The sequence below is a fragment of the Astyanax mexicanus genome, chromosome 16 (assembly GCF_023375975.1).
Source record: "Astyanax mexicanus isolate ESR-SI-001 chromosome 16, AstMex3_surface, whole genome shotgun sequence".
Lineage (NCBI taxonomy): Eukaryota > Metazoa > Chordata > Actinopteri > Characiformes > Acestrorhamphidae > Astyanax > Astyanax mexicanus.
Window position 1 is genome coordinate 9,327,681 of NC_064423.1, and position 23,333 is coordinate 9,351,013.

At 38.2% G+C, this 23,333-nt stretch overlaps 2 protein-coding genes and 1 long non-coding RNA gene across 3 annotated transcripts in view; 2 read left to right on the forward strand and 1 right to left on the reverse strand.

Annotated features, from left to right (window-relative positions):
- LOC125782198 (uncharacterized) overlaps positions 1 to 23,333 on the forward strand; it is a 374,822-nt gene that overhangs the window by 25,767 nt on the left and 325,722 nt on the right. The window lies entirely within an intron of this gene.
- On the reverse strand, positions 957 to 13,038 carry rasl12 (RAS-like, family 12). The gene is made up of 5 exons (XM_007260226.3): positions 12,518 to 13,038; positions 10,444 to 10,500; positions 9,509 to 9,582; positions 7,606 to 7,796; positions 957 to 3,349 (listed from the first exon to the last, which is right to left on the reverse strand). The coding sequence occupies exons 1-5, from the start codon at positions 12,627 to 12,629 to the stop codon at positions 3,010 to 3,012; spliced, it is 774 nt and encodes a 257-aa protein (XP_007260288.2). The 5' UTR covers positions 12,630 to 13,038; the 3' UTR covers positions 957 to 3,009.
- Positions 16,087 to 19,285, forward strand: kbtbd13a (kelch repeat and BTB domain containing 13a). Its single transcript, XM_007260251.4, has one exon. It carries the CDS (start codon positions 16,738 to 16,740, stop codon positions 18,253 to 18,255), a length of 1,518 nt encoding a protein of 505 aa, XP_007260313.3. The 5' UTR covers positions 16,087 to 16,737; the 3' UTR covers positions 18,256 to 19,285.

The following is a 23,333-nucleotide window of genomic DNA, read 5'->3' on the forward strand; positions in this document are numbered from 1 at the left end:
GATGGTCACAAGCCATCAATTCAAGCTGAACTGCTTGATTTTTTGCACCAGGAGTAAAGGCATAACGTTATTCAAAAGCAGTGTGTATGGCTGGTGGAGAACATGCCAAGAAGCATGAAAACTGTGATTAACCAGGGATATTCCACAAATATTGATTTCTGATCTCTTAAAACTTTATGAATATGAACTTGTGTTCTTTGCATTATTTGAGGTCTGAAAGTTCTGGATGCTTTTTTTTATTTCAGCCATTTCTCATTTTCTGCAAATAAATGCTCTAAAAGACAATATTTTTATTTGGAATTTGGGAGAAATGTTGTCTGTAGTTTATAGAATAAAATAACAATGTTCATTTTACTCAAACATAAAACTAAAAATAGCAAAATTAGAGAAACTGATTCAAAAACTAAAGAGGTCTCTTATTTTTTTCCAGAGCTGTATGTATGTGCATACATATTTATATAGCCAGACGTAAATCTCTAAACCTGGCCTGTAATTACTGGCAACCCTTATGCAGGGTTCATATACTTTTTAACCAATACATTTTCATGACATTTCCATACCTTCAAGAACATTTGATTTGTAAAACATCAGTTTAGTCATGGACAATAAAACCAAAAATCAACTAAAACTATAATTAAAATTGATTACAGTAGGGCTAAAATAATTTTATATAAAAAACATTTGTTAGCTCAAAATAGCTTTTCTCCATCGATACATGGAAACACAAAGTTCTGTAAAGCAAATCTCCATGACTTTTTCAAAACTTTCTGGGTATTTATATTTTTCCAAAACGTATACAGGCCTGGAAATTGCTATTTTGAAACTCCATAAGTTTTCCAGGTATTTTATGACTGTACAAACTCTGCTTATGGAGACTGGTCAGCCACCAGAAATATACACTGGATGTTCCATGTGAAGAAGAGCAGACTATCCTAATTCTGGTAGACATCAGCAGATGCACTTTATAAAGGATTTTATTTATTGTCAATAAATGTAGATAAGTTGGCACTTATGGTGAAGATCAATCAGACCTTAAACATTCAACATCAATCTGTGACCTCAGTTCTTATTTCCCAGACAACATGCTCATGTGGGTCTTTCATACGGGTGGAATGAGGGCTGGGTGGGATTCAGGTTGGTATAGGCTCTGAGGGGGTGTGTATAGAGTATTGGGTGTCAGTAAAATCCAGCCCACCTCAGGATGCCCTGCATAAGAAGCTATACTCATAGCTCATTTAAATACAGTCACAATGGCAGTGCAAGATTAGTGTGGTTTGTTGTTGCAGTGTCACTTCACTGTTTGTTCAGTTCAGTAATATAAATGCCCCCCCTGCTGTCCTCATGCTGCATCCTCACAAGTTTCATGTATCAACTTGTCTGTATTCAGGTGGCCATTAGTGAAATTCTAATGTAACAAAAAAAAAGAATCACCAGAAGATTTTCTGCAATCTGTTACATTTATAATTTGAATGTTAACAAAGCCCTTTGGGTTTGGTGAGAGGATGATTTCTTTAAAGTAGTAGTGACAGGATCTAGAGGGTGCCATGACTATATATATGTATATATGTAAAATATATAAGTATTTTTTGTAAGTGTTTGAGAGTCACAATGTACATTTACATTACATACACTGTTATTGTGAATGATAATAATAAATTAATGTAACTGTTGGGTAAATTTTTTATGTTAATACTAATATTTTTAATATATTTTAATATTGTGTGTTACTTTTAAAATTACTCTTAAATCTTTCATATCTGAACTATTTCATATCTGATCAATTTTTGTTTTTTACTTTTTATCCGAATAACAATCGATTCATTAAAAAAAATCTACAGAGCATCAAGTTGACATCAAAGCAATAGGTACTACTTTGAAGAATCTAAACACTTAAACATCTTAACACTTTTTTTGCTTACATAAATGCATAGGAGTTCCTTCATAGTTTTGATGTCTTCAATATTAAAAATATAAATAAATAATATAAATAACGGCATTAAATGAGAAGGGGTGTGTCCAAACTTTTAACTGGTACTTTATGTATTGTTATTAACAGTAAAACATGGGTTTATTTGAATAATAAAAACATGACACCCTGCCTAGAGTACATCAATGCACCTAGCATGTGGTTATTGTTTTTTAAAAGACTACAAATGCAAAAAATGTAATGTAAGGCAATCAGGCAGTGCATCTTTAAAATACAATCATATGATAATAAACTTTTATAAGCATTAACCTCTCAGGGGGGGCTGGGGGTCTGGGAGATGCGTTTTAAAATCGTCAGCGTCCTGTCATTACTTTCCCACCACGCTCCGCAAATTGATTTGGGGCTTGGATTTGGCGCCCCCTCTAGTGCAGCGCCCCTATGCGTCGCATAGGCTCCATACCCCTTTTTGCGCCACTGCCTCCACCATACTCTATCGCTACTGGGTTGCCAGATCCCGCTTAAAAAGTCCACACTTAACTGTTTTTTTTTGCCCCGTGAGACAGGTTTAAGCCTGACGAGAAATATCGTCCGAGATCTCGTCACACCACTACCCAGTAATGTTATCTAGCTCGTCGCTGATGTTAGCTAGCTCTCCGATAACCTTTGTTCTTTCCCCAGTTACTCGCTGCTAATATTAGTATGTGTTTTCCCACTGGCATTAAAAGCACCATCTAAAAATGTAATACCTAAAGCAAATTTACAGTAAATTTAATATAATTTAAGACCTTAATTATCAAGATGTTCAGACATTTTAAGACTTTTTAAGGACCCACAGGAACCCTGTTAAATCGCTGTATTTCAGAATGCTGGGATATTCAACAAAAGTTCATACTTGATTTCATGTTTCACTACAGCCCAAGTCCTTTTCACCTCTTCAGAGATCTCCTTTAACTGTTTAACTTCAACTTGCCTGCTGAAGCATCACAGCTCAACTCAAACCCAAACCAGTCCATGTTGTGTTTTGTGGTTTCATAACTGAATACAACATGTGTGCTTCATTGCCAGCAGGGGGCAGCACTGAGTCAGAAGATTTTGAAGCCCTTCAGCAGGGTGAGCGTGGGGGCTCTGCGTTTGCTCTGGGCTCTGGAGGATTTGACCGTCACCAGCTTGGCAGTGGCTGGGGTGGGCAGCTCCTTATAGCAGGGCAGGAGAGGAGGGGGTGCAGAGAGGCTGATGGTGGGTCTGTCCTCGCTGATGAAGAGAGGCCGGACCCCTAGACTCCTCTCAGCCTCACGCCGGACCTCCCGAACCGCATCATGAAAAACATGCTGAACTGACAAGAAGTCCAGGCAGGCAGACACCTCGAAAAACAAGCAGCTGAACCGAGCAGCCAGAGACGCTCCATCCGACTTACTGACCTGCCTGAGAGAGAGAGAGAGAGAGAGGGAGGAAAAAAAACACTCACACAATTAGTACAGCACCACACAATTCATCTGATTCACAAATCAGCAAAAATCAATCCCTCCACTCCCCACAACAAAAAAAAAAAAAAACAATCTGCATCATCAGTGAGGGTGTAGTTTGTGAATTCTACTACCAATCTCTTTATTATCAACCTTCTGACTATCAGGACTATCCATTTTTTTTTAAGATTGCCAATTTAGCACAACCATACATGAAAAATACATTAAAAGAATCACTTTGATCCTGTTTGCAACAGAATATTAAAGGACCATAAATAAAATAACCAATATCAAAACATTTAAAAATCTGATCCCCCAGTTCTTTAATAAAATGGGAGGTTGAAGGTTCGAATCCCGTTCTTTTTGCTCTGCCATCAGCTGCCGGTGCCCAAGGAAGGAAAATTGGCCTTTCTCCCTCCAGGAGGGTAGATGGCGCTCTCTCCCAATCACTCTCAAAGGTGTCATTTGTGAGCTGATGTATAGGAACCCAGTTGCTGTGCTGTCCTCTGAGCCACTAGCCGCTCAGACAATGAGGCATCAACAGCAGCTCGAAAAGAGGGGTGACTGACGTATCGGAGGAGGCATGTGCTCGACTGCACCCTTCTAGGGTTGCAGGCGCCACTGGTGATGGGGACGCACAAAGGGGTGGGAAAATTGGATAGCCAAATTATCAGAAATAATAGCAATACCAAAATGCCAAACAGAACTAAAGCAAGAAGGCCCAGAAACTGACAGAGCTGCTTGCAGCAATCAAAAGAACAAAAGAAAGGTACAGCCAAAGCACACCTACACAGGTGTAAATATTGATTAGGTCTGTAGCCCCACCCCTAACACCCAACCAGGAGACAGACACGTCACAGTGCAAGTCTCCATTAAAGGTCATACTCCCTCTTTTCATACGGCCTCTTATACAAAAAACCGACAGCTCTGTATAGAGGAATAGCCAGCCCCAACAACGGTCCAATTTTTTTGGCATATTTCTACTCACTGTTGCCTGTGTTTATCAAACTAATGCATTCTACACTGTTTTAATTTGTTTTCCAGTGTTGTTTTCACTTGTACTTAATTTCACACAAAGCAATCCAGATTGTTCTCATACAAAGTTCCCCAATGGTGGAACAAACTACCACTACCATACCAGGATCACTCGCTATCTTTAATAAACTCCTGAAGACAGAGCTCTTCAAAGAGCACTTACTCTCCTAACACCTCTAACACACTAATTAAACTACTTCTAACCTCATTCCCTTCTTTCCCTCCCTCACTTCTCTATCCCATTATTTCCCTTCGACCTCCTTTAAGCCCCATATGAAAATGTTTTACCTTTAACTTCTATTACTTTTGTACTTCAATATTGTACGTCGCTTTGGACAAAAGCGTCTGCCAAATGTAATGTAATGTAATGTAATGTAAAGTAAGACCTGATAAAGCTACCGTTAGCTTAGCAGGTTAGCCGATTTTTCCCTCAGACTTTAATAAAGTTTTCTCTCTTAACATTATTAATTTTGCTTGTTTATTGTCACTTGGCTTATTATAGTATTACATCTGAACTAGTGAGTATGGGTACATTTTACAATATAAATAAAAAATGTATGAAGCTTGTCTGTCACGCCTGGCCCTGTTTCCTGTCTGTCCTCGTGCCTGTGTTGTCCCACGTGACCCGTGCCCCTGTGTTCTGCCTGTGATTTTCCATTACCTCATGTCTCATTTGTAGCTCCACCCCTTCCCCAGGTGTTTCCACTCCCAGTGTGTTTCCTGTTATGTTAAAAAGACTTCCTCTGTTACTTGTCCTCTGTCGGTCTTTGCACTGTCCCCCGTTGTCTGTCTATCTGCGTTTCTCTGTCTCTCTCTGCGTTTTCTTAGCCTCACCGTGTTTCATTTGTCATTGCCCTGTTTAACCCTGTTTAGTGTATTCATCCTCTGTCTAGTTTAGTTTCTTGTTTTATTTTCTTATATATACATCCCTAGTTTATTCCCTTGCCCTGTTTAAGTTCATCCTGTCTAGTTTTATAGCCTCCTTGTTTATTTATCATTAGTCTCTCTCTCTCTTGTTTATTCCTAGTTTATTTTCCAGCGTTTGTTTGTTTATCTTTAGTACCTCTTGTTTGTTTGTTAGTTTTAGCTCGCCTCTGTTTCTTGTTTTTCTTTGTTTCTTGTTTACTTGTTTATTTGTTTATATTTATTTAATAAATTCGCCCTACCTGTGTTTACGTCCGCCTCCTCGTCTCTCTGCCTGGGTCAACCCTGACATTGTCATTGTTTTGTTTTATGCAACTAAAATGTCAGTATATATGTTTTTACAGCGTTGTTAAAACGATGGCTTCTGAAGTCTCATTCATTTTATGTTTTACCCACACAAACATTTGTGTAAAGTGGCCATTCCAAACCTGTATAGAGATATGAAGCAGGGTGTTGCAATTAACTACATTAAATAATATTAAAAAAACAAATGTAATTGATGTGTTCAGTCTATATAATATAAACACTCATTTTAATAGTGGAAGTTTGAGTGTTTCTTGTATAATTACAACATTTCTTATTAAAACTACAATTTTTATTGTAACTGAAATTTCCCTAAATGAATCGATTCTGAATCGAATCGGGACCTTAAGAATCGGAATCGAATCAAACTGTAAAATCCGTGGTGATACCCACCCCTAGGTGGCACAGTCTCTGGAGAAGGAGAAAAGCTGAGTAAAAGAGAGTTAGGCCTTCTAGACCTACTGACTTTGACTGAAGAGAGAACAACAGCCAACACAACAACATGAGAGGCAACATCCATCCAACTCCTCTGTTCACACTACACCAGACGATGTACAGCAGAACAGCCACTCTGGACCAACGTCTATAAGTCTCTGCCCATCTTCCTGCACAGGAAGATACAAGATCAATGCTCTCAACCAGTGCTGTGCCCTCCAGAAACAAAAAAGAGAGATGAAGAGAGAGAGAGAGAGAGAGAGAGAGAGAGAGATGAAGAGAGTATGGTTTTACTAAGGCTGGTAGAACAGCCCAAAACTACAGCTCCTCACACTCCATAAACCTGCTCCACTTTAAAGTTTTCCTGAGACAAACTGCCCCCTAATCCTCTTGGTAAACATCCTCAGGTGCACGTTTACTATGATCTCACCCAGCTGTCAGATCATCATTTAGATTCGGACACCAAATGTGTCATCGCTTCCTCACTGCTCACACATCCATCTCTAAATATTTAACACTGTAGATACACACGCTTTTATATCAGTGTATATAACTCATATAACTCACCATCATTTACAGGAATAGTGAAGACTGTGTTTCTATATCTGATTACTTTACATCATCAATCTGAGGTCTGTTTCCAACACAGATCATAGGAGCTCTGTATGATGAGTTCATGGTTGTGTTCAATATTATTCATAATGTGCATACACGCAATTGTTTGAATATTTTTTAATATTTTAATTTAATCGTTTAACTTAAAAGTTCACATCATCTTCAAAGTTGCACTTCTGCATATTTTAATGCATAATTAATGTTTATCTACTTATCGTGCCATGTTTTAATAGAATTAAATGTGACAAATAAAAAATGCATTTTGTTCATATAATACCATATATACAATATCAGTATGTCCAAATTTCGCCCATAGAGTAAATATTTTGTGTGACCACCACTATTATCAGTAAATTTACCAGTGTATTGCTATACAAGCTGTGCACTGACTACTATAAGTAGTCCAAATTACTATAAGTAACATCCAAATTTTACAACTATTTCTTTTTTATTTATTGTCCACTGTTTACATATTTGCAAACTTGCACTGCTAAATTATTATTACCTGGGTACTTGTACTTTCATCTTCTCAATATGCCCAGTAACTGGTGTTTATTGTACTTTTTTACTGTGTTTAACTGTACTTTCCTCACAGTGGGCTGGCTATTCGGCAATGCTGCATCAGCAGCAGTTCAAAAAGAGGTGGTGAAAACATTGGCCCAGGGTAGACAGGCCTGAATTATTATTTTTTTATTTAGTGGCATGTTCTAGTCTTCACCCTCCTTGTGTTGAGGCATCACAAGTGATGGGGGATATACTGTACAGCTGGCTAGCAGCTAATGGGGGGAACAATTGGCCAGATAAATTAAGAGAAATTTTAAAAGTTAAGAATGTTTTAAAGATACTGTTTTAGAGGCTTTTGTTATTTTGTTTGTTTATTAAATTGTTTAATTTGAAACTAACCTGTATCTTTCCATGTCCACTTTGTTGCCCAGTAGAATGACTGGAGCCTCAGGCTGCAGGCCTTTAGTGTACAGCGTCACAGTCTCCAGATACTGCTGACACACATCAAAGCTGTATCTGTTATCTATACTGTAGACGATGAGAAATGCACTGGCCCAGCCCAGGTAGCGCTCACAGTTCACTGGTCCATCCTGATAACAGACACAGAAAAAAAAACAGAGAATAAATAAATAAATACACTTCTGAGTTCAGAGCATCTACTTATCACAGAAAAAAACATACAAAACTGTGTGGGCATGTTATCTGGGATACAGTTAGAATAATCACAACCACTCAACTTTTTAATACTGCTTCAATACGGCACTTAAGCTTCCTATCATTATGGATGTCTATTATGTTAAAAAAAAAACAGTGGCTGTGATTAATAAAATTAATCAATCAACACATTCTTTAATGGTTAATTCAGAGCTTAGATTAGACAAGATAACATGTCAGGTTTTACACTGACATGCCAAAAAAGTTATCTGAATAATGCACCCAGTGCAAGGCACGTTGTGATGCTCATTTCCACTTATTTAGGTCTTCCCATGATCTTTAGAAGAACCAGCTGATGTCACTTCCTGTTGTAGATGTGACGTGTAGAATGTTCCAGATGTTTCAGATAGGGTAATGTTTTACGGTAACAGGACCGAGTGAAACCCAGGGACACAAGTAAAATGTTTATTTTTACTTAAATATTATGGATTTATTATGACAAAAATATTTTTAAAGCATAGATGGGTCACACAGCAATGCAAAATTTCATCTCTGAAGTATTTTAATAATTAGGATTTATGGTAAAATTTATTTTTTAAAATAGTTAGAGAGTGGGGACAGGTAACAAATGATATTTCTAAGTGTTCTAAGTTTTTTTTTTTTTTTTTATATTACATTTTATGTTTTTAATTACATATCTTACTTGTGCAAATAAGTCAAAGTACAAGACACTATACTTAATAATAAAATGCATTTTAAAATTATTTTGTGTGCACATTTATAAACGTGATTTCGGCGGAATATGTCAAATTCCTTTTGTGCATTTTGAGCCGGGGAAGGCATATGTTTTGCACCCTCACAAAGGCAAGTGAAGGCAAGTAAAAGATTTTGACCCAATATTTATTGCGTTACACATACAGAAAGATGTGTATCGCAACATGCGAGATGTCTCGCCATGGAGTTGTAGAGGTTCCTAATGGAGTACTGCCATAATCCATCCAATGCAGCTTGACTATTTCCTGCAGACTCTGTAGTCAGGATGTAGTGTTAATAGCACATCCAGCATCACAGTGCACAAAATGAAATCATGTGTGGAGGCACTGTGGTCAGCACAAAAGTAATTTGTTCATTTGTTGTCATGTGTCAAATGTCCAGAAGACCTGCTGTCAAGGTGTGGGGTGCAAATTTGTTTGAGGCCAGATTACCTTTTGTCTTTATCACAGGCACTTAAACAGCACAATTTTACATCAATAAGGTTCTGCAACCAATGGCCCTACCTTTTAAACATTTGAACACACACATTCTTGCACTATTCCAACAGGGCAATGCTAGTTCTCATACTGCTGCCATCTTAAGTGCTTGCTCTAAAGAAACAGATGCCCAGCTGCACCCCATTAGGAACCTCTACAACTCAATGCCGAGATATCTGGCCGGTTGCATTACAAACTAATTCTGTAGCCCAATACATATTGCCCATATTATTATTTTTATTTATTGTTTCAGATAACGTTTATCTTCCTTCTGAAAAGCATTGCAAAAAGAACCCAGAACAGAAGATTCCTGAACTCAAACGTCCATTCCATCAAGTACTGTTGCTTCAGCACGTCTGTTTCAGATTAAACTCAATCAGAGCACTGCAGATCATTACCTGGTCAGCTGTGTCCATCACTTTGACCAGAACTGGCTGCTGGTCCACAAGCTCCTCAGAAGAATAAGTGTCCTCTACGAACAGAGTTGAAAATTGACACCACTCATGTTTAGCATCAAAGCTTCCTGTTATGTAACAGTTTGACACAATATGTTTCTCCTTCAGAATAAAAAAAAAATGAAGCAATCCATCTGCGTACCATATGACTAATGATTTAATAGGCCACAGTTTAACAAAACGACAGTCTGATATACTGGAATTTCAGCTTATTAAACTATTTCAAAAGAGTTGCATATACAGCTCTGGAAAAAAATAAGGGACCCCTTCAGTTTTTTAATCAGTTTCTCTGATTTTGCCGTGTATAGGTATATGTTTGAGTAAAATTAACATTGTTGTTTTATTCAATAAACTACGGACAATGTTTTTCCCAAATTCCAAATAAAATATTGTCATTTAGAGCATTTGTTTGCAGAAAATGAGAAATAGCTGAAATAACAAAAAATGTGCATAGCTTTCAAACATAAAATAATGCAAAGAAAACAAGTTTATATTATATTTGGTGGATTAATCCTGTTTTTTTTTTATAACAGTTTTCGTGCATCTTGGCATGTTCTCCTCCCCCAGTCTTACACAATGCTTTTTGATAATTTTATGCCACTCCTGCTGCAAACATTCAATCAGTTCAGTTTGGTTTGATTGTTTTTGATCATCCATCTTCCTCTTGATTATATTCCAGAGGTTTTCAATTTGGTAAAATCAAAGAAACTCATAATTTTTAAGTGCTCTATTATTTTTTTCCAGAGCTGTATATATGAACTGAATGCCACAACTCACATTCTACTTTCCCAAAATTACACTAAGCTAGTTCTAATTTTTTTAACAAACCGAATTTATCATTAACAATCTAAGAACAGCATGTTGTTGGACACACATACCGAGATTTGGATCATATTCGCTAATGAAGCGCTTTGTGAGGAACTTCACAGTCAGGGCTGCAAAAAAAGGAACACACAGAGTTTCTATGACTACAAGCATATAATTACATTCAGTTATATAACATAAGGTCTCCTGAGGAGCATGGAAAGTCTATTTCCCCCCAAAACATTCTCATAAAATATGACATTTGAGCAGGCACTTCCTCTCCCTCCAAATAAACACTGTTAACCATAAGCAATGACTGGATTTATTCATTACAGTCTAAAGGCAACACTGAGCCACTCATACTAGATACTGCTCTCAGGCCTACAGTAAATCACTATAAACACTGGATTTGATTTGGAAGGAAAATCAGGAAGAATCTGATAACATTCCTGTTACAAATCTGCCCTGATATAACACACACTCACACTGTGTGATGTCATGTTGTTAGCTTTGAAATATATTTTCTGTGCTAAAATGGTAACACCTGCCCAACACAGCACAGAATACTGTAAAAACACCCTAATTTTTGTCATACTAATATGTTTTCGATTATTAAACAAACATTTATATCAGACAAAGGTAACCTGAGTAAATGTAAAAAAGCACTTTTTAAATGAAAATTTTATAGAAAAGAAAAACTATGCAAACCAATCTAGCCCTGTGTAAAAAAGTGTTTGCCCCCTAAACCTAATAACTTGGTTGTGTCACGGAAACAACTGCAATCAAGCTTTACTGATAATTGGCAACAAGTCTTTCACATCTCTGTGGAGGATTTTTGTTTCACTCTTCTTTACAGAATTGTTTCAATTAAGACACATTGGACGATTTTCCAGCATGTACAGCCTGTTTAAGATCATCCACAGCATCTTAATCAGACTTTGACTAGGCCACTCCAAAACCTTAATTTTATTTTTTTCATTTAGTTTTTTTCAATCCATTCAGAGATGGACTTGTTTGTGTGCTTTGGATCATTGTCCTGCTGCAGAACCCAAGAACATCTGAGCTTGAGGTCAAAATTACATGGCCGGATATTCTCCTTCAGGATTGTCTGGTAAACAGCAGAATTCCTGGTTCCATCTATTACAGCAAGTTGTCCAGACCCTAAATCAGCAAAGCAGCACCAGACCATCACACTAACACCACCATGTTTTAAGTTCAGTATAAGGTTATTTTTCTGAATTGATGTGTTAGTTCTACGACAGATGTAATGGGACACTCACGATCCTAAAACTTCCACTTTTGTCACGTTAGTCGTAAGAATATTTACCCAAAGTCCACACAGGGGAGCAGTCTCACAGTGGGGGGGCCGAAGGCTAGGCTATCGGGACCCCACCACAGTAAAATCTGGACACTATTATCTAACAAACATCATAGCATTAATAAGCAGCAGCTTATAAATGTAGGTAACTGATTGTGATCACAGCAGCCCTGTAATAGATGGAATGTAAATCCGAATAAGATGCTGGTGAAAAATCTAAATCAAGTTGGCTCCTGAACCGTTTTTTTTTTTTTTTCTCATTTTGGTTTGGATTATCATATAAAAAACTGAAAATACAAGCCGTTATTTGTTTTTGGTATTATATTTAATAATGAAACAATTTTTTTTTTCATTTTACGATTTTAATTCTCAATTGAATATTGCAGTGTTTTCCGAGAAAATCTTACAGCACTTCATGCTTCTCTCTGCTATCAACTTATATGGACATGGGGATTTTATTTTTTCCAGCAGGACTTGGCACACTGCCCACCCTGCCAAAATTACCAATTGGTCTTAAATAATATTCAAATTTTCTGAGACACTGATTTTTGGGTTTTTATTGGCTGTAAGCCATAATCATCAACAATAAAATAAATTAATGCTTAAAATAGATCACTCTGTGTGTAACACACCTATATAATGAATTTCCAATTTTGAAATGAATTGCTGAAATAAAGTAACTTTTTAATAATATTCAAATTTTTGAGATCCACTTAAAGTTTTCAGTGTTAAATTTACAATGTAAAGAATTCTTTAATAAATAAAAAAACACACTGAAATTTTTGACTGGTACCATATAGTGCAGTTGATTAATCATGTAAATGCCATACCTGATTTACCAGAGCCCAGAGCTCCCAGCACCACCACATTACACTCTGCAGGCTCGTGCTCTGGAACTGTCACGATATTGCACGTTCTCGCTTTCCCAAACATCAGAGCCATCCTGATCCGGGTCTCCACTGCAGCGCGAGCTGATCCTCAGCAGCTCCTCTCCGCCTGCCTCCTGCAGGAACATCTGCCTGAGGAGCTCCGGGAGATTTCTCCTGCAGTCCAGCTGGATACTCTACAGGTTCTTCCACCGCGCGCCATCTCTCAGTCTCACGCAGGCTCGTGCAGGACTCCAGGAGTTCCTCCAGGCTGTTGTAGAAGACTATCTGGCCGAACAGCTCATGCTGTGGGGGAACAGTGGACAGTGGGGATCCTGAAGCTGAGAACTTCACTCACTGGAAGTTGAGCTGTGGTATGTGTGTGGATGGATGCTGAAGCTCGTGTGGGCGTGGCAGTGTGGATACAGACCCTCCCCCCATCCTGAAGATTCTGATCCTAGATCACTGCTCACCCCACTAATCCATCTGTAATGCTGCAGACCGGAGCCCCAGTGGGCGTGGCTAAAGGGCGGAGCATGTGTCAATCATTTTGGACTGCAGCCAATCAGATACTACACTTTCGTTGTCAATCACTCCGCCTTTAAGCCACGCCCACTGGGGCTCCGGTCTGCAGCAGACTGTGTATAGCTGGACAGAGCATCGTCTCTCAAAAGTGAAGCCACCACAGGTCGGGCGCCCCCTGCTGTTCGGCTGCAGAAAGCTGTGTAACTCCACCCATCCCCATAGGTTTCAATGGCAAAACAGAACAACTTTCAATCACGTTTTTTTCTAATATACTGTAATTCTACCTCCATTATTTAAACGCAGCAGCTAGTGTAACCTCTGCTTATATTGTTCAATTTTTATATTCCCACAGAATTCGTTTTTTAAAACGTTATTCAGCTCTATTCAAAAAAGGTGTGGTTATCGTAAAAGGGCTGGTTATGGGCGGGACCAATAACAGACCGTCAGCTCCGCTCCGCCCCGCTCTGCAGTCGGGGACCGCGAGGCAGCCCTCAGGGGCGGGGTTATTTAAATGAGTAGGCTGCTCTCCACAGTCTTTCTCCCTCCTCTGGTCTCTACTGCGCAGAATCAGGTGGCAGGATCGCCAACATGGCGGAAGATTTTGGCTTCATTTTCATTGAATGAATGGGAACGGAGACACGGCTTCCATCTTTCTTTACAGTCTCTGGTTTGGATCATCATGAGAAAAAGGAAAGCATGGTAGGAGAGGTTCAATACTTTATGCACCTAAAACGTTTTACCCATTTTATCTCAGATTCTCCCAAAGGCCAAATGACTACCTATTTCCCATAGAGCTTAGATCGGGCCTAAAATATCCAGACCATCCCGGGCCCCAGCCGACCTGACCCATACACTGTCCTTTTGAGCCTGAGCCCAATTTAAACAAGACAATTTTTTTAGTAAGTAGAGTGTTAAAACTGAGCTTTTTAAAAACATTTTCGGGCGGTTTGAATGAGCGAAATCCGTTCATGATCCGAATGATGTTAATTAACACTGCAACACTGAAGAAGCATAGACCTATTATTTAAGAAAAATGTCTACCCTCATATAATTAACAATGTCTAAGAAAATAAAACACTTTCTAAACAATTTTTTTTAACATATAGTCTATAGCAAAAAACAAAAAACTACAATAAGGCTACACTGCACACTCATTAAACCAAAATAGACAAAGACTCTATTCTACTCTTTTATCAACTCTAATATAATTAACAATGTTTAAGAATATTAAAAACTACTTTCTGAACAAATTAATTTGGGTCGAGCCTCAGGTCGGGTCGGGTTCGTATTAGCTCTAATTCCCCATTTATATAAACTCCCCCAATCTCCTTATTTTATCGATCTATAGCGCACTGGTCAATTGCAGATTGTGCAGATGTATTTAGGGCGTGTCGGTGTGTCTTTGGTATTGTGAGGATGCAAAAAATATGCTTTGCGCGGCTCAGAATGCAAAAATGGCATGTTCTGATTCTCTTAATTAATCATGGGTGTGTTTTGGCCGTTACATGAAATAATAGCAATGAGTGTGTCACTTGTCATTCCCTTTAGGATCCAGACACACTGTGACTATGGGGCATTTGTATCTTTACAGTGAGTCGCTTTGGCGCACATCAGATACATCAGTTAACAGGCACCTGTTCACGTTGACATCACACTAGGATAGGGATGGGTGGGATTTGGTGCGTCTTCTACCCACCCAGAGAAAGAGCAGGGCAATACAGTGGCACCCACTTAGCAACACTTTTCATATGTGCAACCATTAGGTAACACCTAAGCAATAAAATAGAAATTACTTAGGAACATCTTATCAACCACCTAAATATACTATATTGTCAAAAGTATCTACTCCAATGCGTTTGCATTGTGTTTGTTGGAGTCAGGCTTGGAGGGAGCTGCTCTTCTCAGCCATGGAAACCCATACAATAAAGCTCTCTATGCTTTACTGTTCCTGAGCTAATCTAAATTCTGTATGAAGCTTCCACTGTGTTATGATATCACTGACAGTTGGCTGTGGAATATTTAGTAGTGAGACTGGACTTGTTGTACAGGTGCTGCATCCTATCATGGTTCAATGAGCTCCTACGAGTGACCCATTCTTTTACTAATGTTTGTATAAACAGTTAACTGATTTGGAGGAGTGAGCCAATACTTTTGGCAATATAGTGCACACCTGAACAGCTACAATAGTAAATACCATTGCAAATAAAAATAATAAATATTATGTTAGAGTATTAGATGTCTGATCTAATGATGTAAATAATTGAAAACCCCTTTCATCATTGATTAAACAGGTTAGTCTTAAGGAAAAATATCAATTTCCAAAGCCTTTGTCTTCAGTAAAGCAGTGCTGGAACAGATCATGTTACTGCACTCTCTACTGCTGCATTTACACACAGCAAATTCACACTTTCATCATAATAACTAGAAAAAGACACAGAAACACAAATAACTCTGTAACTATTAAAAGTGTAAGTCTTTTCTTTAGAGAAATTGCAGATGAAGCCAGAGAGCAAGGAGTACTGTTTCATTTACCTTCAAAAGACTCTTGAAAACTGAGGAAAACTGCTACAGGAAGAGTCACTTCTGATCTACATGGCAACAGCACATTTAGCTTAGCTTAACATTAGACTAAATCTCAGTTTCAGCAATGAAGAGAAAAATTAGAGTTCTGAAAGTTGGAGTGATGATCAGTAGTAAAGTCACTGCTGAGATGATAAAATTAAAAAATCAACTTGTCCTAGTCATACAGCACTGCAGCTGTACAAGTAAAAATAGGGGTGTACTAAAACTTTCGACCCTTAGTGTATAGAGATAGATATAATAATTAAATTATATTTTAGATAAAGCACATTTTAGGTGATTTTGCCAAAATACAGTAAAAACAAGCAGACACTTTTATTAGTATAGTAAAATAAATAAAAAGGGTAGATCAAATAAAAATGTTCAACACAGAAGACAATGTGATAAATGTGATTAAAGCTCTAGTAGACATGTTTTTATAGCTACAATCAACAGCATCTTTTTTAGAGACAATTTTACTCTTGGTTATTAATTGGTCCACTTGGTCAATCACACTGTCACAACATATCAAGTAACCTCAGGGAGTTAAACACAGAGCCGTGTCTCAGTTCTGGAGTTATTTAGGGAGCACAAACGTGGAGAGATGATTGATATGCTCAGCACTTGCCAGATCACGACCCTGGCTTCCATGCTATTGTTGTGTCCCCGGGCAACGCACCTGCACCTATCAGATTCACATTTTCTGAAATCCTGCAGAGGACAAAGAGTAATAAATCAGGGGAAGTGAGGTGACTGCCCCCTACAGTCCCAGTGACAGTCCCTCTGCTTTTCCAACCCTTCTATTCAGCTGTTTCTATTACTGCCATGGTACAGTATATGCCATGCTACACCATGGGACACTGCCGGCACTCTCTTTGCTTCTATGTATAGCCATCTCTGTTCTCGTAGCCATTAATAGAAACACAAACGGTGGACAGTCAGTCAAGTGCATTTGTCTCTTGCAGCTTTGCAGCAGCCCGGTTAGTGCTGTCACTGCAGGCACCATCGCAGCGATGAAGGACCAGGTGTCCTGAACCTCGTCAAAGATCTCCAGTTTCTTGCGTTACAGATCCTTTTGGCACCCTTGTAGGTTTAGATAGATGAAAATCACTGGGAGTAACTTGATGGAGCCTAGCAGCTGTGCTGGCTCAGAAGATGGAGCTGTGAAGGTCTGTCAAGCTCTGGTCTTGGAGAACTCCGCAGTGAGAGTGCGGATAGACGGGAGCATTTTCACGGTGGACAGAATGCTCCTGGAAAGCAACTGTGAGTATTTCCGGGCTCTGTTTCAGTCGGGAATGAAGGAATGCCAGCAGGAGGAGATACACCTCCAGGTTGTGAGCGCTTGTGGTTTTCTGGTGGCGCTCCAGGTGATTCAGGGTGAGAGACCTATTCTGAGCGATGATGAAACTTTCGAAGCCATACAGTGTGCCGCCTTCCTTCAGGTGCAACCTCTTGTCCGGCATCTCGTAAACCTCGTCAACTCTGATAACTGCCTTCTCATGTATCACACAGCTGCTACTTATGGCGTACTGGAACTGTTCAAGAGTGCAGCTTTGTTTATTCGTGACATGTATAAAGATCTGAAGGAGGAGGTGAAGTGTTTGCCAAAGGAATTGACCGATTACGTAGAGTCTCTTGTTCCAAGTACCTACGTAATGGTTGGCACCCATTCTCCAAGCAACAAGTCGCTTCAGAACAACATGAGGACGGTTTGTTATCTCGATGAAGACGAGAAAGACTGGAAAGTCCTCACTCATCTACCACTTGATGCTAGCACCACCATGGCTGGGGTTACAGTCCTCAACAACAAGATCTACATCGTTGGAGGACTTTACGACCTTAGCAATAAAGTTGTAGACTCTGGCTTCTGTTATGATGTGGCCTCAAGTATCTGGAGCACGTTCTCCAGTCCACAGCAACTTCGTTATAACTGTACCCTGGTAGGACATGACGGTTCCCTCTACGCACTTGGTGGAGAGTATAACAGAACTGCCATTTCTTCAGTTGAGAGGTACAACGTCTCTACAGACACATGGAGCTTTGCTGCCCATCTTCCAAGACCTGCTTCTGCAGTACCTTGTACCAAGAGCATGGGCAGGATCTTTACCTGCCTCTGGAAACCCAAAGATGCCACAGAGATCTATGAATACCTACCCGTCACAAATCAGTGGGTTCTACTGACTACTCTTGTCAGACATCAAAGCTACGGACACTGCATGGTGGCCCACAGGGACAATTTGTACGTGATGAGGAATGGACCTTGTGATGACTTCTTGAGATGCATGATGGACTGCTACAACTTGACCACCTGTCAATGGACAGCCATGCCGGGACAGTACGAGAACAGCAAGGGGGCTTTGTTCACGTCCGTGGTGAGAGGCGACTCTGTTTTTACGGTGAACCACAGAGCAACGGTGGAGTATTCCATCGAGGACAACAAATGGAGGACGAAAAAGGAGATGACAGGATTTCCAAGAATTGGCTCCATGTGGACTTTCCTCCTGAGACTGCCAAAGAAAAGCACAGAGCCTCTGGGAAAGCCAGAGTTGACCAACGGCCAACATTTTGAAGTCCTCTCTGACCTCCCTTCAAGATCTTCTGTAGAATGCTATGATTGACTCCACTGACCGTCTACAAACACTGATTTTAAATAAGTGATTATTTATTGAAATAACAAACTTCCTCCCTTTCCCTCCATGACTCAGGTCAGGCACTTTTGCTTATAATAGGGATATTGGAATGGGAATTGTGGGTTTAATCAGAACAATAGTGCTGATGTATTTTTACAAATAAAAAAAAAATAGAATATTTGTTTATGCTAGGTTAAACTGAATAAGAACAAATAAAATATTACATAAGTATTGACAAAGATATTGAGACATCTTGAGTTTATCTGTTTTTTTTTTCTAGGAGTAGATGTCTCTACTGTCCATGGCTTTCTACTAGATTTTGTGGCATTCAGAAAAAAAATAGATGGAGAACCTTTTTCAAGATTAAATTTACAGTTTTACTGCTCTCCAGCTCAAAAGTGAGCCACAATTAAATTAGGTACTTTTATTTAAAGGGTTGTCCACAAAGATTTAGACATATAGTGACTAATATATTCACAGCCATGCACAACCCTTATCCTTTTTGGTATAACGCATGAACCAACAAAAATACGAATTATTATCCAAAATTAATTGGATTACATTTCAAATCTAATAATGTCATGTATCATACGCTTTATCATTATTAATCTAACAAAAGTGATCTACCACGGTTTTAGTACGTTTACAAAAAGAATGAAAGAAAATTTTGCACATATACATACTTTTTATTTATGACCCACCCTTGATTCTCACTGGACTTAGACAGGTCTTTTAACATTATATTAAAAGCAAACAACTAATAAAATAATTAAATAAATAAGTACAGTGGTATGAAAAAGTTTGGGCAACCCTGATAAGTTTCAAGATTTTCCTCTATAAATCGCATTTTTTTTATTTTTTTTTATCATCAATTTCAGTTAAATATATCATATAACAGACGCAGAACAGCATTGACAGCCTGCTTTAAATCACACCACAGATTTTCAATAATACTCAGGTCTGGGGACTGAGGTGATCATTCCAGAATGTTGTACTTGTTCCTCTGCATGAATGATTTAGTAGATTTTGTGTTCCAATTATTAGTGCGAAAGGTGTTCAAATCAATAAAACAACAAGGGTGCCCAAATTTATGCACCTGCCTAATTTTGTTTTAAAAAACTATTGCAAACTTTCTGTAAATCCTATAAAATGTGTTCATCTGCTATATATTTATTTATTTATACAATGATGTATAAAGAAAAAAATCATAGAAGTTATCAGGGGTGCCCAAACTTTTGTATACCACTGTAAGTACTGTGCAAGACGCCGCATCAGTCGTCTGTGTTTAATCTGATTATGTTGATTCATTCTAACTATGTCATCCAAATAAAATATTCAGAACTAGCTTAACATATCATACCATATTAATTATGTGTTTATATACCTCAAAAGCACACATGATTATACCCATTTAAAATTGATTAATGGTAATTATAATATAATTGAGTGAAAAAAAAATTAATCAAAACAACTCCATCTCTTTACTGTGGATATTTTGTTACCATGACTGTAAAGGAAAAAGTGCTGAGAGCTGATAATCTCTCTGAAGCAGCTCATCTGTCCGCTTCGAGCCTCTAGAGCAGTCATGCCAGAGGAATGAGGTCATAAAAGGCCAAGAAAAGCTGGAGCTGACCAAGCTGACCTCTCTCAAGACCATCATTTTCCTCAATTTACTACAGAAAGAGAAATACGAGAGAGTTCGGAGCAAGCTGTATTATATTGTTACTGGAATAAGTTATTAAATGATCAAGATGTGTCATCAGTTATTAAGGAAACATGCTAGGTTTGAGCATTAGCCAGTGTGTTCTTTAAATTGTTCATTACAGAACGGATATTTGTTGTGTTTTAGCCTTTGATCCCGCCCACTGCCCTTTCCCTAGTCTTATTTCCACACCTCAGTTACCAGGCACTGAACACAATAGCAGGGAAACACAGCATGCTGCAGCCTCTGTACCTTTTTAGGATGCTCCATTACTAGAGATTAATCAAAAGCACAATTAAATATTAGCAATTTGATTTAAAAAAAAAGTATTTCAGGCTGGATGCTAAACCGGCTACTTTTCTTCTGAAAGCGTAAGCACTGTACTTCAGGTTTGCAATCACATTTACATGTAGAGATGTACATTTTAAGTTATTTCAGCATTTGAGTGTTTGTATTCATAATAGGTAGGCCTGTTATGATAAGAGTTTTTTTGTAGACGATGTATTGTCCCAGAAATTATTGCGATACACAATATTTTAGTAATTTTTATAATTATTAAATGCCACTGACAATGATAACAGAATAGCATAAAAAAAACATTATACACTTTTTAAAGACAACACAATTTTAATTAATAATTTATTATAATTAGTTTGGGAATTATATACTTATTTCTTTACCTATTTTAGTCCACACTGTGTGTATGGAGTCACAGTTATTGAAGCATGACTGGCTAAAATACTGTTCACTGTTAGATGTGTGAACAAACATATAAATAAACACAAACAACGATATCACGATTATCAAAAAAATTTGAGGTCATGTTAATTTATTGTACTATAAATCAATATTACAATTATTGTGACAGGCCTAATAATAGGTGATCTGCATATAGCTGGGCTATTAAGGCATTGAGTACTAGAGACAAACATAGCACAAAATTAGAGAAATTTGTGGAGACAATGAAAAAGATAGGCTCAAGCGCTACTAGGAGTATTTATATTGTGAATCTTTCCAACAGGTGCTCTTTTGAAGCCGGGCAAAAATTATCAAAAAGTATCAAAAACAATATAAGTCAAAGGCACTTATGCTTTATGCCCTGAAGAAGGCCAAGATGGCTGCAACGCGCTGGCCTTAGAGTTTTTGTATCTACTTGCCATGACACATTAAAGGCTTTTAGTCATTTTTCCTAACAGAGTGCCTTTGACTTATATTCTTTTTGATAAGGAAATTTGTGTTTGGTAGATTTGGTATTTCCATGTTTTATTAATGCTTCTTGGTAATAAGTCGTACAAAGTTAAAAAGCCTGTTAATTTACCTTTTTAATGGAGCCATTTTGGGTTGTGCCCATGAAAATATTGCCAAATCTTCTCTGCCATTGTCAAACAGCTTATTCTGCCATTGACTTGTTTGGTGTTTGATGAACGTCTTGGGCTGTTGTCTTCTTGTGACGGCCACTAAAGTGAATTGTAATCAGCCACGTCTTTTTAATACCTCAGCAACAACCAGTGTTACAGAAATATACAAAAAACTGAATATTTGACTTTAAATTGACACAATTTAGCTACAAATGCTATGATACATTGTCATGGCAAAAGTTTCTAAACTCATGTGCAATTGTATACATTCAGCGTCTTCAGCCTGGCAACCCATGTGAGCTCTGACCCAGCTGGCATTTCAATGTTGAATAAACGTTGATCAATGTTGAATCAACCGTTGATTTTGAAAAGTGAATAAACGTTGATATAGCAACGTTGTTTCAACCTCATATGTTTAACCTTTAATAAACCATAGCTCACTAAAATGTGAAAATCTTATGGTTAACAAAGTATTAACAATAAACTTACATCACTGCAGTAAATCTGAGTATAAAGAAAGTTACCCACCACTACCAATCTGATTACTGAACATCTGATCTCAAAAACACTAAAACAGTAAAACTATGAGAACATGAACATAATGTTAAATTAAAAAGCAGTTACTGCAAATAAAGTAAAACACTGTTTCATTCCTCCATCCAACCGCTTTTAGAAATTATATGGTGATGAAATGTAAAATGTTGATTCAAAAGGCAGAAGGTTGAGGACATTATGTTGATTCGACGTTAAAATTTCAACGTTATCACAACCATTTAACATTAAATGTTGATTCGACGTTGTTTCAACGTCGAAACAACAACAGACATTACTTTAGTCATATTTTAACCACATTTCAACGCTGAAGGTCGGTTGTGTACCAGCTGGGGAGTATTGGGAGGAGGGGGCGAGGCAGAAAACTCTCCAGTGTTTTGAAATTGGGCTGTGGTAGCCATTAAACACACTTGCTGTTATTTAGTACACACTGTGTTTTTGCTTTAAATTTTAGCCACATTATAGATTGTCTAATACAGGGGTGTCCAAACTACGGCCCGCGGGCCATTTGCGGCCCGTTTAATTTTTGGAATTAAGGAATTTTAGAAATAAAATGAAAGTTGGCCTGCTGTTAAGCAGGTTTTTATAATATGAGATTCAAAGTTTGAACGCTAGGTGTCAGAAACGAGCGCAGAAAAATGGGCCAAAGAGTCTAAAAGCGGAGAAGATGCGCATTACTAGCTCAGAAAAATGGGCCATAGAGTCTAAAAGCGGAGCGGGTGCGCATTTCTAGCGCAGAAAAACGTGGCATAAGAGTCTAAAAGCGGATGGAGTGCGCAGTTGTAGCGCAGAAAAACGGGGCAAAAGAGTCTAAAAGCGGAGAGAGTGCGCATTTCTAGCGCAGAAAAAAGGGGCCAAAGTCTAAAAGTTGCCGTAATAAAGGAGTTTAATATTAAGAGGCATCATGAAATTAAACATCAATTTGAAAAATCTTAGTTTACACAACACTGTCAAATATAAAGATAGTAAGTCAAGTAAAATGGTGTGTACATGAAATAATCAGGAAAAAAGTATTATTTAAAGTGGTATATTTCATTATTTGTTTTATTACAGAGTGTGGCCCGTGACTTTAAATATATTTCTCCTTCTGGCCCCCAACAAAAAAAAGTTTGGACACCCCTGGTCTAATAGCTATATAGAACTTCTAAAGTGAGTTCAGTCATTACATCAGCAGCACTGAGACATAGCTAATCAGGCCACAGAGAAAAACACACTTTCTTCTCTTGTCTGTGCTTAGTCTATCAATGCTCCAGACACCCTTTCTCTGTTCTTAGCACAGCAATCGGCTCTGTAAATATCACAAACTTGAAAAATGAGGAGCAGGGTTAAACTTGCTGACAGCAAATACTTCTCCTCTAAAACAAGTCTGCTCTGGAGGTGGAGAGCGAGGAGGCACAGCGGCGATTGTTTAGATTTACTGTAATCTTTCGTTATCAGTCAAGTATTCTTTGGCG

Coding starts and splice junctions, on each gene's coding strand:
- rasl12 (XM_007260226.3), bottom strand. CDS start 12,629: ATGGCTCTGATGTTTGGGAAAGCGAGAACGTGCAATATCGTGACAGTT. Junction 9,583..10,443: donor CGAATATGATCCAAATCTCG/GTATGTGTGTCC, acceptor CTCTGTTCGTAG/AGGACACTTATTCTTCTGAG. Junction 7,797..9,508: donor TGATGGACACAGCTGACCAG/GTAATGATCTGC, acceptor GTCTGTTATCAG/GATGGACCAGTGAACTGTGA.
- kbtbd13a (XM_007260251.4), top strand. CDS start 16,738: ATGAAAATCACTGGGAGTAACTTGATGGAGCCTAGCAGCTGTGCTGGC.